This window comes from Acomys minous, assembly GCF_964271855.1.
Source record: "Acomys minous genome assembly, chromosome: 16".
NCBI classification, from domain to species: Eukaryota; Metazoa; Chordata; class Mammalia; order Rodentia; family Muridae; genus Acomys; species Acomys minous.
In genome coordinates, this window is record NC_140498.1 from 13,122,182 (window position 1) to 13,136,827 (window position 14,646).

A 14,646-nucleotide genomic window follows, 5' to 3' on the forward strand; every position below is an offset into this window, starting at 1 on the left:
TTTTTTGTTTGTTTGTTTGTTTTTGTTTTGTTCTATTTCTGTGAGCAATGACATTGGTGCAAGGAAATAACTATTTAATCCTGTGTTTTTGGAGTATGTCTTCAGCCTTGTCCTCCATCTCTGATAGTCTTTCTCCTGCTTGGTCCAGTTGATTATTGATATTTTCTGCTATTTTATTAATGGTGGGTTTCAGTTTTTGGAACATTCTATTCATGGATTTTTTTTCTGGAAAATCTCAATTTCCCTGTTTATTTTTCTCATGTTCCTGGGTTCTTCTAAAGGGAAACTCGAGCAAAACAAGGCTATATAAGACTGGTCACTATGGTAACTAATGTATAAACAATACTAGATAACATAAGAAGGCAATAAAGTATAACAGCTTTTTTCTCCTTAATATTAAGTACCATTTATTATTAGATAATTATTCACATTCCATTTTTATTCTCTCATACAGCTCATATAATAAAACCATATTTCAACTCAGAAAGAGGTAAAGTGTTCCAAGAGCAAAAGAGTCAGAGACATCTCACTGTTAGGAGTGCTACAAAAACAGCACGCTAACAACCATAACAACCTAGTGCCGACCCATATGGGCTCCATGAGACACTTTGAGTCCTGCTTAGTTGTTGACTCTCTGGCCCTGTACTCCTGGTGTTCTCAACCCCTCTGACTCCTACACTTCTCTCTCCCCAACTTTCACAGAGTTCCCCTAGCTCCAAGGGGAGGAACCCAGTAGAGATCTCCAATTTGGGCTCTCTTCAACTAATGTTTGGCTGTGAGTCAGGCAAAGCAACCCAGCTAGGGGAAAGGGAGCCAAAGTCAAGCAACAGAGTCAGAGATAGGCCCTACTCTCCTTGTTAGGGGCCTCACATGATGACCAACTACACATCTGTCACACATGTTCAGGGGACCTATGTCCAGCCCACCCATGCTCTTTGGTTGGGAGTTCAGTCTCTGTGAGCCCCTATAGGTCCAGGTTAGTTGACCCTATAGGTCTACTTGATGTGTCCTTGACCACTCTGGTCCCCCTCAATCCATCCTCCCACCCTTCCAAAAGATTCCCTGAGTTCGGCCTATTGTTTGGCTGTGGGTCTCTGCAACTGTATCCATTGGCTGTGGAATGAAGCCTCTCAGAAGACAATTGTGCTAGGCTCCTGTCTGCAGGCAAAGCAGAGTATCATTAATAGTCTCAGAGGTTGGCTCTCTCCCATGGGCTGGGTCTCAAGTTGGGCCTGTCGTTGGTTTGCCAGTCCCTCAAACTTTCCCCCATCTTTATCCCTACACTTCTTGTAGGCGTGACAAATTTTGAAGGTTTTATGGATGGGCTGGTATCCCCCTCTCTCCACTGAAAGTCCCATCTGGCTACAAGACTTGGTGACTTCAGGCTCCAAATCGCCCACTGCCACAAGCCTCAGCTAGAGTCACTCCCTAGACTCCTGGGAGCCTCCCTTGCCCTAGAGATGTCCCCCAACTGTCTTCTACTCTCTGTCCCAGTCCTGCCCTGACCCTCACTCTCCCCACACATGATTCCCACCCAGTTACCCTGCCCACACCCTCTCTCAATCAGTTACCTCCCTTCATCTATTTCAGATGTCTCTTATTTCCCCTTCTAAATGAGATTCAAGCATCCTCTCTTGGGCCCTCCTTGTTACTTAGCTTAAATATCTGTTTAGCTCTGTAATTGGGTTTTTAATTGGGTTATTTGGTTCATTGGTGTTTAATTTCTATATTTTGGATATTAGCCCTCCGTTGGATGTAGGGTTAGTGAAGATCTTTTCCCATTCTGTAACCTGCTGTTTTGTCCTACTGACAGTGTCCTTTGTCTTACAGAAGATTTTTGATGTCAAGAGGTCCAATTTACTGTTAACTTTAGAGCCTTAGTTGTTGGTGTTCTGTTCAGGAAGTAGCCTCCTGTACCAATCGTTCAAGGATTATTCCCACTTTCTCTTCTATCAGATTTAGTGTATCTGGTTTTATATTGAGGTCGTTGATGCATTTGGACTTGAGTTTTGTGCAGGGTGATGATAAATATGGATCTATTTGGATTCTTCTACATGCTGACATCCAGTTGGACCAGTCCTACTTGTTAAAGATGTTTTCTTTCTTCCATTGCATGGTTTTGGCTCTTTTGTAAAAAGAAATCAAGTATCTGTCAGTGTATGGGTTTATTTCTGGGTCTTTGATTAGATTCCATTGATCAACCTGTATGCTCTTATGCCAGCACCATGCGGTTTTTAATACTATTGCTCGGTAGTACAGTTTGAAATCAGGGATGGCGATACATCCAGAAGTTCTTAATTGTACAGGATTGTTTTAGCTATTCTAGGCCTTTCCATGTGAAGTTGAGGATTGCTCCTTCAAAGACTGTAAAGAATTCTGTTGAAATTTTTATGGGAATTCCATTGAATCTGTAGATTGTTTTTGGTAAGACAGCCATTTTTACTATGCTAACCCTACTGATGCATGAGCACGAGAGATCTTTCCATCTTTGGTCTTATTTCAAAAACCCATACTCCACAAAACTGGAAAATCTAAATGAAATGGACAATTTTCTTGATAGATACAACTTACCAACTTTAAATCAAGATCAAGTAAACAATTTAAATAGACCCATAAACCCTAAGGAAATCCAAGCAGTTATTAAAAGTCTCCAAACAACAGCAAAAAGGGTCTGGGCCAGATAGTTTCAGTGCAGAATTCTAATAGATTTTCAAAGAAGAGCTAATATCAATACTCCCCAAACTATTCCACAAAATAGAAACTGAAGGAACATTGCCGAACTCATTCTATGAGGTCACAATCACCCTGATATCTAAACCACACAAGACTCAAACAAAAAAGAGAATTTCGTTCCAATCTTTCTTATGAAGACCAATATAAAAATACTCACTAAAATGATCACAAACTGAATCCAAGAACACAGCAAAACCATCATCCACCATAACCAAATACGTTTTATCCCAGGAATGGGGGGGTGGTTCATTATTCAGAAACCATCAATATAACCCTCCATATAAACAAACTGAAATAAAAAAGCCACATGATCCTCTCATTAGTTATAGAAAAAAACCTTTGACAAAATCTAACATCCCTTCATGTTAAAAAGTCTTGGAGGGATAAGGCATACAAGGCACACACCTGAACACAATGAAGGCAATATACAAATATACAAATTAAATGGGGAGAAACTCTAAGCCATTCCACTAAAATCAGAAACAAGACAAGGCTGCCCACTCTCTCTGTTTCTCTTCAATATACTACTTGAAGTCCTAGCTAGAGCAACAAGACAAGTAAAGGAGAACAATTTTTAAGGAGGAAATCAAAGTATCACTATGTGCAGATGATATGATAGTGCACATAAATGACCCTTAAAATTCCACCAGAGAACTCCTACAGCTGACAAACATCTTCAGCAAAGTGGCTGGTTATAAAATTAACTTTAAAAAATCAGTAGCCCTCCTTTATACAAGCAATAAATGGGCCAAGAAATAAGGGAAACAACACCCTTCACAATAGCCATAAATAACATAAAGTATCTTGGGGAACTCTAACTGAGCAAATGAAAGACCTGTATGACAAGAGCTTCAAGTCTTTGATGAAAGAAATTGAAAAAGAGAGCACGTCTGGTTGTTTTTTCTTTCAGTTTGTTTCTATGATGAACCACATTGATGATTTTGGTATGTTGAACTATTCCTGAATCTCTGGGATAAATCCTCCTTGATCATGGTGAATGAGCTTCTTGTTGTCTTCTTGGATTCAGTTTGCAGATATTTTATTGGATAATTTTGCATCTATGTTTGTGATAGAAATTGGTTAGTAATTCTCTTTCTTTGTTGAATCGTTGTGTGGTTTGGGTATCAGGGTAATTGTGACCTCATAAAATGAATTTGCCAATGTTCCTTCTGTTTCTGTTTTGTGGAATAATTTGAGGAGTATTGGTATTTGCTCTTCTTCAAATGTCTTCTTCAAAAGCCCATGTCTCACTGGTCGAGAGACTTTCAATGATTGCTTCCCGTTTCCAATGACTAATTTCTTCAGGGCTTATAGATTTATTTATATTGATGACCCGATCTTTGATTTAACTTTGGTAAATGGTATAGATCAAGAAAAGTATGTATTTCTTTTACATTTTCCTTTTTTTTTTTTTTTGTTTTTTGTTGTTGTTGTTTTTTACTCTACAGTTTTAAAGTACAACCTAATGATTCTTTGGATTTCTTGGTTTTATGTCTCCCTTTTCATTCATGATTTTGTTAATTTGAAATTCTCTCTGTGTCTTTTGCTCAGTTTGGATAAAGGTTTGTCTATCTTGTTGACTTTCTCAAAGAGCCAACTCTTTTAGTTCCTGCCTCAAAAGTGTGTGCATCAGATACATTGGGCCTGAAGGTTGAAGATGATGTTCTACCATTATAGAGAGTTTTGGGTGACTAATCAGGCTGCAAACTGTCTCTGTAATTTCTTCATTGTGGAAGCTGCTCACCCTCACTTCCAGTTTGTTTACTCAGGTAATTAAGTCTCTTCCTTTTCAAGTCTCTGATGGGATTGAAGACCAGACAGTTTGGTCTTACAATTAAGCTTAGTTGTTTAGGGGTTAAGATGTTTTTAGGTCTAGACAGATGTTTTATGTTGATAGAGGTGAAACATTGATTTTCATTCAGGATTTTAGACTCACCAAGATAGGAAAAATGTTTTCTTCAAGGTTGCCAAATACAAATAACCAGAACATTGTGAATGTAGCATTTATATAATTCCTGATTGTTTCATGGTTCTTCCTGCTGTATGTAGTTTATTTTATATGTGTGTAATAATATAAATGTATGTAAAAATATTATAAAAATGTTTTTAAAACCCAACTCTTTGTTTCGTTGATTCTTTGCATTGTTCTCGTTGCTTTTGTTTTATTGATTCCTGGCCTCAATTTGATTATTTCCTGCTGTCTTCTTCTTCCTTTCCAATTTCTGTCCCATTACTTCTTTTTGTTCCAGAGTTTTTGGTTGTGCTATTGAGTTGCTAGTTTGAGATCTCTGGAATTATTTTATTTAAGCACTTAGTGCTATGATCTTTTTTTCTTTGCATTGCAAAGAAAAAGATTTTTAAAATTACATACACAGTATTCTACCTGCATGTGAGAAGAGAGCACCAGATCTCATTATAGATGGTTGTGAGATCCCATGTGGTTGCTGAGAATTTAACTCAGGACCTCTGGAAGAGAAGACAGGGCTCTTAACTGCTGAGCCATCTCTCCAGCCCTCCAATATGTTTCCTGTGTATTCAGTTTTATTGAATTCTAAAAAGTCCTTAGTTTTATTTTTTATTTATGTCTTGCCCCAGTTTGTATTCAGTTTCCATGAGTTTATAGGCTTTCTGTTATTTCTGTAGTTGTTGGATTCCAGCTTTAATCCATGATGGTCTGATAGGATGTAGGTTGTTGATATCTGTTGAAGCATGTTCTGTGGCTGTGAATAAGTGATCAGTTTTGAAACGAGATGCATGAGGTGCCGAGAAGATGTTATATTTATTTGAGTTTGGGTGAATTTTTCTGTAGACATTTGATTCATAATGTCCATTAGCGCCAGTATTTCTCTGTTTAGGTTTTGTCTAGATGACCTGTCCATTGGTGAGAGTCGGCTATTGAACTCTCTCACCATCAATATGTGAATGTTGGTGTGTGATTTAAGCTTTAGCAATGTTTTTTTTTCCCAAAGCTGGGTGTCCTGCCATTTGGGGCATAGATGTTAAGAACTGAAAGATCATCTTGGTAGGTCTTTCCCTTGATGAATATGAAGTGTCCTTCCTTTTTCTTTTGATTACTTTTCATTTGATGTCTATTTTGTTAGATGTTAGAGTGGTTACACCTGCTTGTTTCTTCGGTCCATTTGCTTAGAAAATCTTTTTCCAACCGTTTGCATTACTGAGGATATGTCTGCCTTTTGTGTTAAGCTGTGTTTTTTATATACAGCAACATGATGTATCCTGTTCCTGAATCCATTCTGTTAGTCTGTATCTTTTTATTGGGGAATTGAATACATTGATATAAAGAGATATCAATGACAAATGCCTATTCATTCTTTGTTTTTGTTGTGGTGGTGGTTGTTGGTGTTGGTATTGTCATTGGTGGTGCTGGTGGTGGTGGTGGTGGTGGTGGTGGTGGTGGTGGTGGTGGTATGTGTGTATGTGTGTATGTGTGCACTTCCTTTCTTTTATTATTGCTATGGAAATAATTATGTCATGTGTGTAGTTAATCTTCTTCGGTTGGCATTTTCCTTCTAGTACCTTCTGTAAGGCTGGATTTGTGTATAGATGTTGTTTAAATTTGACTTTGTTGTGTAATATTTTGTTTTCTCTATCTATGGTCAAGAACATCTTGCTGGGTATAATAACATGGGCTGGCAACTGTGGTCTCATAGTCTGCAGGACATCTGTTCAGGCCCTTCTGGCTTTTAGAGTCACCAGTGAAAAGTTGGGTATAATTGTAATAGATTTGCCTCTATATGTTCCTTGGTCTTTATCCCTTGCAGTTTTTAATATTCTTACTTTGTTCTGTATGTTTTGATTATTATGTGGTATGAGGACTTTCTTTTGAGGTCCAACCTATCTGGTGTTTTGTAAGCGTCTCATGAATGGTATATACTCACTTATAAGTGGGTATTAGCCCAACATAGATATCATCTGCAAGACTCTAACCACTGGGGGATCAAGACACATGTTGGGACTCGCTGGTGGAATCGGGGTAGAAGTGATATAGAAGAGCAGGGGACACAGAGCAAGGACACAGAGGACTCAGGAGCCCTACAAGGAGACCAGCAGATCTGAAGCCAGGGGAGCCTGCACAAACTATTGCACCAACCAAGGATAATGCATGCAGTAAACTTAGACCCCCGTTCAGATGTAGCAAATGGACAGCTCATTCTCCACAGTTGTGGGGAGAAAATGGACTGCCTCTGACATGAACTCTAGTGGCCCTGGTTTAATCACTGCCCCTTCATAGGGAGGCCTGGTGGCACACAGAGGAAGGGGAAGCAGGCTATCCAGAGAATACTTGATAGGCTGTGGTCATATGGTGGGGGAGGAAGTCCCCTTCTGTCAGAGATCAAGGGGAGGAGAAGAAGGTGGAAGAGGGAGGGAGAGTGGGAATGAGAAGACACAAGCAAAGGGATAACAATCGGGATGTTATCTGAATAAATTATAATAAAAAATTTTTAAAGAAAAACATTTTAAAGGAAAAATTGTTTTCTATGTTTTTTGAAAATATTTTCTGGGCCTTTCATCTAGAATTCGTCTCTGTGTTTTATTCCTATTATTCTTAGGTTTGGTCTTTCCTAGATATTTTGTGTCAGAAAGTTTTTAGATGTTGCATGTTCTTTCACTGATGTACCTCTTTCTTCTACCATATCCTCAATGCCTGAGATTCCGACCTCCATCTTTTATATTGTGTTGGTGATGCTTGTGTCTGTGGTCCATCCCACTGTGGCAAAGGCAAGATGGCACATGACGGACAAGGCCTCAGGGTCAGTATACTGCGTACTAGCAAGGAGCAGTGTCTATGACATAGTAGCTAAGCCACAAGCTTCCAAGTCCACACCTATAGAAAGATAATATATCCCAAACACTACAGGAAGTTTTTATGAACACAAACAGAAAGAGAGACTGTGGGGGAGAGAGAGAGTTCTCTACAGTGAAAAAGGTCCTGGACATGCAGTAACTGACTCATGCTGGACCAGATTGCTACTTATGATGGTGATATTCAGGATATTGTGAATACTGGTTATGATTTCCCACCCTAGCAAAGCTGAGCAGTAAATCAGGCTGTGGTTGTGCTTTCTGTCAGCATCCCTGGCTCCCTTGGTTACACTCTTCTTTAAAGTCCCAGAGGGAAACTATTAACCAAATCTGTATCCAGGAATGAGCAAAGTCCAGCCAGGGATGACGTCACTTGCCTCCTGCTCCTTGTGCACTTAACCAGCTTGTCCCTTGCCCCATGTGGCCCAGGCTGCATCTGCATCTGATGGTGAGTAGGACCTGACAGGAGAGTCTGCGGGGCACAGGGTGGTCAGAAGATGGTCGGTGCTTTCTCTATGGGGCCTGTTTTATCCTTTATTGTGTGATTTTCATGTGGAGAAAAGAAATTCGGCATCATCATCATTATCATCATCCTTTTCCTCTTCCTCCTCCTCCTTCTTCTTCGTTGTCTGTTCGGGTTAGATTTTGAGCCATGGTACTCTGTGTAGCCCTGGTTGCTCTGGAACTCATTCTGTAGACTCAGAGATCTACCAGATTCTACCTCTTGGCGTTAAAGGTAAGTAACAGCGTGTGCCACCCTATCTCACTTCTCCCTAAAGCTTTCTTTTAGTTTTTTCCTAACTAATGAATGAAACAATGTGTGTTCCAATTTTAATTGATATATTTTGAGACAATGTCTCTTAACTATCAGTCTTCTACACACACACACACACACACACACACACACACACACACACACACACACACAGAGGGGAGGGAGAGAGGGAGCGAGTGTGTGCACTCAGACTTGCCTTGATTAAATTGGTGAAATCAATGCCTGCCTCAGCTTCCCCAGTGCCACGATTGTGGTAGGCATCTGCCACCACATTCACTCTTCCTTTATATTTCTAAGTGTTCATAGGACAATGCATTAGTTTTCCAAAACTGTCTCTTTTGAGGCTTATTTAATTTAAACTGTGGGTGATTTTTGAGGGTGACAATAAAGCAAAAATATCTTAATCTTAATTATGTCTCAGCATATGAAGCAAAAAGTGGGTATTCAAAATTCAAACATTCAAAAATATATGTTGCAGGAGACGTGGTGTTTCTCATAGAACTCAGGCAGGTCCCCCTATGCCTACACACAAGTTAAGCACTGATACTGTCAGTTTTTGTGTGATGTGAGGCCGATGCCCCGAGACCCTGAGCTTCTCCTCTGTGAAAGAAGAACACATGGTGACGCCTATCTAAGGACCAGGGTGGTTCAGGGATGCTGCTGGCTTGGGATGATGCTCTGTCCTTTCTCTACCTTCACTGTTAGTGATACAAAGTGATAACGATGCACCAAGCTGCTCCCATGAAATCAAATAACACAGCATGGGTAAGGGCAAGCCGGCTGCTAGTCCCATGCCTTGTGCAGACACCACGTTCTTGGTCTCACTGCTGCCCGGGGACCTTCATGCTGTTGGCCCTCATTTAACAGAGTGCATCGCCCTTTCCAGCACCCCTCCTGTCCCTCACCTGCCTCCAGACCTCCACTCTCCCAGCAAACAGTGGTCAGGGCGTCTCATAAACTCTGGCTCCCTAACCGTTCTTTGTTCTAAACAGAGTCAGCAGGTAACATAAAAGGAACTTTGGAATGTTTAAATTCTGAATAGGTCTAAGTTTCCTTTCATGAATACGTCTTTTTAAAATGGAAATCTATCCATTTTTTTTTTTTTGTCTGCCTCTGCCCATCGCCCATCGCCTCCCATAGGTCTTAGAATTTTCTGACATTTTTTTGAAGGCATCAAGAAAACTGCCGTGTTCTCTACTCTGTTGCAGCTCAGACAGAACACAGTGCGGCAAGGACTTCAGGATCGGGTTTGGCTTTGTGTCTTAGTTTAAAATCTTGACATAGATATATGAAATGTGCCTGAGACTTGAGATCACTGTCTCTACAGCCTCCCATGTAACCTCGCTAGCAGATGAATGGGGAAATTTCAAATCCTTCCTATTGCTTACAGCTTTAAAAATGAAATATCCACTTGTTCAGAAATTTTTAGAGACTTAAAAATCTTCTCTCTTTAAAAGGACGTGTAGAAGAGACATTCACTGAGCCTCATCAGAAAGGCCAGATACATTCTGTCTATTGCTATTTCTTACTATGTTGTTCCTATGTAAGCCTTCACACTTAATTCACATTTATGAACTAGTTTCTCAGCATCCATAGACATGACCCTTGTTTAATGCAATCAAGGCTAACATGTCCCTGGTTTCCTGTCAGCATCTATCACAGAGGCAGGCTGTGAGCATGGAGTGGAGGGAATGGTGAGTTACTATCAGGAACATCTCAGGACTGTGTTCTCTCTGCTTCTCAGACTCCATGAAGAAGTGGCTGGCAGTCCACAGAGTCGCTGCTGCCACAGCCTGGCCTGGCAGCTGGCAGAGACTGTTGACTCCTCTGCTCCCTGCTTAGCATGAGAGCTAAGTGTGGACCCTGTGAAAAGACGAACTTGGAGAAGCAGACATGAGAAAAGGGTGAGGCATCCCACTAACTCTATCCAACCCGCGTTAGATGAGTAAACACATTATATGTATTTTTCTATCTACATTTTCATATGAACATGTTCATATGAATGTATATTTAAAGAGCATCTATCTATCAAGACAAACATGTATAGGACACTTCAAAGTCACTGGACTGTGTGCATTGCTCAACTAAGATCTTTTACCATCTTATTTCAAAAACCAGATTCTTCAGTGAATGCTAAACTGGAGCATTCAACTCATGATGTGTTAATATTAGAAGCAGCTCTACAATGGTCGTGAAGAGTAACTTGTGTGTTCATCAATTTTCTAAATAATGTGTTTGCTTGCATTTCACTTTCTTTGGTTTTTGTTGGTTCGTGTTCACTATTTCTGTTAGTAACATAATATCACCTGGCAAATCAGAAGAACTTGTTGATAGAAAACACTATTATTTGTCATCAGGAAAGATTATGACCATGAAATGTGGTGCCACTATTCTGAGTTGTGATGGTTTTACCCACAGATGTGAATTCTTACCTTTTTAAATTACTAAATTTTAGGTAGACTGTCATGCTTGGATCTACTGGACTGGGAATCTTTCCCAGCACAGTAGGCTTGTGCACATATCAGTAAGCCTTCACTGACCACCTCTTGGTTGCCTAGGAGACACTCATGGACATCAACTCCTGGATGAGCAACTACACTGGTCTGTCAGATTTCACCCTGGTGGGACTCTTCAGTCAAGCCAAACACCCTGCCCTGCTTGCTGTGGTCATATTTGTGGTTTTCCTGATGGCCTTGTCAGGGAACGCCATCCGAATCCTTCTGATACTCTCTGACACACACCTCCACACTCCCATGTACTTTTTCATCAGCCAGCTGTCCCTCATGGACATGATGTACATTTCTGTCACTGTGCCCAAGATGCTCATGGACCAGGTCCTGGGGAGCCACAAGATCTCAGCTGCTGCCTGTGGGATGCAGATGTTCCTCTACTTGACACTTGTAGGTTCAGAATTTTTCCTTCTGGCTGCCATGTCTTATGACCGCTATGTGGCCATCTGTCACCCACTCCGTTATCCTGTCCTCATGAACCATAGAGTGTGTCTCCTCCTGACATCCGCCTGTTGGTTCCTGGGATCATTGGATGGCTTCATGCTGACCCCTGTCACCATGACCTTCCCCTTCTGTGGGTCCCGGGAGATCCACCACTTCTTCTGTGAGGTCCCCGCTGTGACAAAGCTGTCCTGCTCAGACACCTGGCTCTCTGAGACCCTCATGTACCTGTGCTGTGTGCTCATGCTCCTCATCCCTGTGACGGTCATCTCCAGCTCCTATTCATCCATCCTCCTCACTGTCCTCAGGATGAACTCGGCAGAGGGCAGGAAGAAGGCCTTGGCCACCTGCTCCTCCCACATGACTGTGGTCATCCTGTTCTATGGCGCTGCTATCTACACCTACATGCTCCCTGCCTCCTTCCACACCCCTGAGAAGGACATGGTGGTGTCTGTGTTTTACACAATACTCACGCCCCTGTTGAACCCCCTAATCTATAGCCTTAGGAATAAGAATGTCACAGAGGCTATGAAGAAGTTGTTCATTGTGAGACCCCTCTTTCAGGAAACAATGAAGTAAATAAATTGAAACACATGGGTTCTTTTCCTTGAGTTTATACATCCATTTGTCGCAGGCCTCATGCTGGTGTTATTCCCCGTTCATCATGTCTCATTTCCTATTCATCCCTTTTGGAAGAATTATTTCTTTTCCAAAATTTTATTCATTGTCATACTTCTCATCCATTCAAAATCTCTATTTGTATTCTCTTACTGTTACATTTTATGAACTTAATAATGGCGATTTAATTTTATGGCAGTTTAGTCTAATCATTCAAATATGTCAATTTGAGCAATAGTCATAAGATGTTCATATGATAAAGGATAGAGTGAGTTGGAATAAAATTGGCTAAGAAGGTTAAGAAGAAATGATTTCCTGTAAATGGCATATTGAATGTATGCTGTGCTTCTTCTTGATAATTTATGCAAATTTTAAACTGGAAAAAAATAAAGAGCATGATACACTTTTCTCCCCCCACCTTGTGCATTATGATATAGAAACAATAATGACTAAAACAAATTTAAATCTAGATAGATCAAGTGCCCGCTGATGGTTTCAAATAATCAATGTAGCTGTAGTTGCATAAAAAGGTAGACCACATAACAAACACGGCTTTCCCATCAACGGAAATGGGATACAGCTTATTCTATAAGCAACTGGCCATGGCCCAGTAACATGGACTCAGGTTTCTCCCAAAGACATGTTCCAAAGCCTCAAGGGGAGTTACAAAGCACAGACAAATCATGAGTTATAACTCAAGGCATTTTTCAACTCCACTTGTGAAAACATAAATCTCTGTCATGGTTCTCAGTTGCTGTCTGGTGACATGGGACTTTTACTGTGGGGGAAGCTAGCATTCTGATAAGCCTATATACTCCAAAAGGTTTCGCCTGATAGTCACAGGACTGCTGGCTCGGAAATCACAGTGGACAGTGAACAGCTTCTAAGGACACTATAGACAGGCTGGGGTAAGTCTGCCTTAAGTCTGTAATGCTCTCTTGCTCCATGTTCACAGGGGATCTATCAGTGTTCCATGCTCACAGAGGGTCTATCAGTGCTCCATGTTTACACGGGGTCTATCGGTGCTCCATGTTCACAGAGGGTCTATCAGTGCTCCATGTTTACACGGGGTCTATCGGTGCTCCATGTTCACAGAGGGTCTATCAGTGCTCCATGTTCACAGAGGGTCTATCAGTGCTCCATGTTTACACGGGGTCTATCGGTGCTCCATGTTCACAGAGGGTCTATCAGTGCTCCATGTTCACACGGGGTCTATCAGTGCTCCATGTTCACACGGGGTCTATCAGTGCTCCGTGTTCACAGAGGGTCTATCAGTGCTCCATGTTCACAGAGGGTCTATCAGTGCTCCATGTTTACACGGGGTCTATCGGTGCTCCATATTCACAGAGGGTCTATCAGTGCTCCATGTTCACACGGGGTCTATCAGTGCTCCATGTTCACAGAGGGTCTATCAGTGCTCCATGTTCACACGGGGTCTATCAGTGCTCCATGCTCACAGGGGGTCTATCAGTGCTCCATGTTCACAGAGGGTCTATCAGTGCTCCATGATCACACGGGGTATATCAGTGCTCCATGTTCACAGAGGGTCTATCAGTGCTCCATGTTCACACGGGGTCTATCAGTGCTCCATGTTCACAGAGGGGCTATCAGTGCTCCATGTTCACACGGGGTCTATCAGTGCTCTGTGTTCACAGAGGGTCTATCAGTGCTCCATGTTCACACAGGGTCTATCAGTGCTCCATGTTCACAGAGGGTCTATCAGTGCTCCATGTTCACACGGGGTCTATCAGTGCTCCATGTTCACAGAGGGTCTATCAGTGCTCCATGTTCACAGAGGGTCTATCAGTGCTCCATGTTTACATGGGGTCTATCGGTGCTCCATATTCACAGAGGGTCTATCGGTGCTCCATATTCACACGGGGTCTATCAGTGCTCCATGTTCACAGAGGGTCTATCAGTGCTCCGTGTTCACAAAGGGTCTATCAGTGCTCCATGTTCACAGAGGATCTATCAGTGCTCCATGTTCACACGGGGTCTATCAGTGCTCCATGCTCACAGGGGGTCAATTAGTGCTCCATGTTCACAGAGGGTCTATCAGTGCTCCATGATCACACGGGGTCTATCAGTGCTCCATGTTCACAGAGGGTCTATCAGTGCTCCATGTTCACACGGGGTCTATCAGTGCTCCATGTTCACAGAGGGTCTATCAGTGCTCCATGTTCACACGGGGTCTATCAGTGCTCCGTGTTCACAGAGGGTCTATCAGTGCTCCATGGTCACACGGGGTCTATCAGTGCTCCATGTTCACAGAGGGTCTATCAGTGCTCCATGTTCACACGGGGTCTATCAGCGCTCCGTGTTCACAGGGGGTCTAATAGTGCTCCATGTTCACACGGGGTCTATCAGTGCTCCATGTTCACACGGGGTCTATCAGTGCTCGGTGTTCACAGAGGGTCTATCAGTGCTCCATGGTCACACGGGGTCTATCAGTGCTCCATGTTCACAGAGGGTCTATCAGTGCTCCATGTTCACACGGGGTCTATCAGTGCTCCATGTTCACAGAGGGTCTATCAGTGCTCCATGTTTACACGGGGTCTATCGGTGCTCCATGTTCACAGAGGGTCTATCAGTGCTCCATGTTTACACGGGGTCTATCGGTGCTCCATGTTCACAGAGGGTCTATCAGTGCTCCATGTTCACAGAGGGTCTATCAGTGCTCCATGTTTACACGGGGTCTATCGGTGCTCCATGTTCACAGAGGGTCTATCAGTGCTCCATGTTCAC

The 14,646-nt window shown here is 42.1% G+C and overlaps 1 protein-coding gene across 1 annotated transcript; it reads left to right on the plus strand.

Annotated features, from left to right (window-relative positions):
* Positions 1–10,899: 10,899 nt before the first annotated feature.
* LOC311586064 (olfactory receptor 2T29-like) lies at positions 10,900–11,862 on the plus strand (the record flags this gene model as incomplete). Its single annotated transcript, XM_084761877.1, has 1 exon — positions 10,900–11,862. One exon carries the CDS (start codon positions 10,900–10,902, stop codon positions 11,860–11,862), a length of 963 nt encoding a protein of 320 aa, XP_084618003.1.
* Between the last annotated feature and the right edge of the window lie 2,784 nt (positions 11,863–14,646).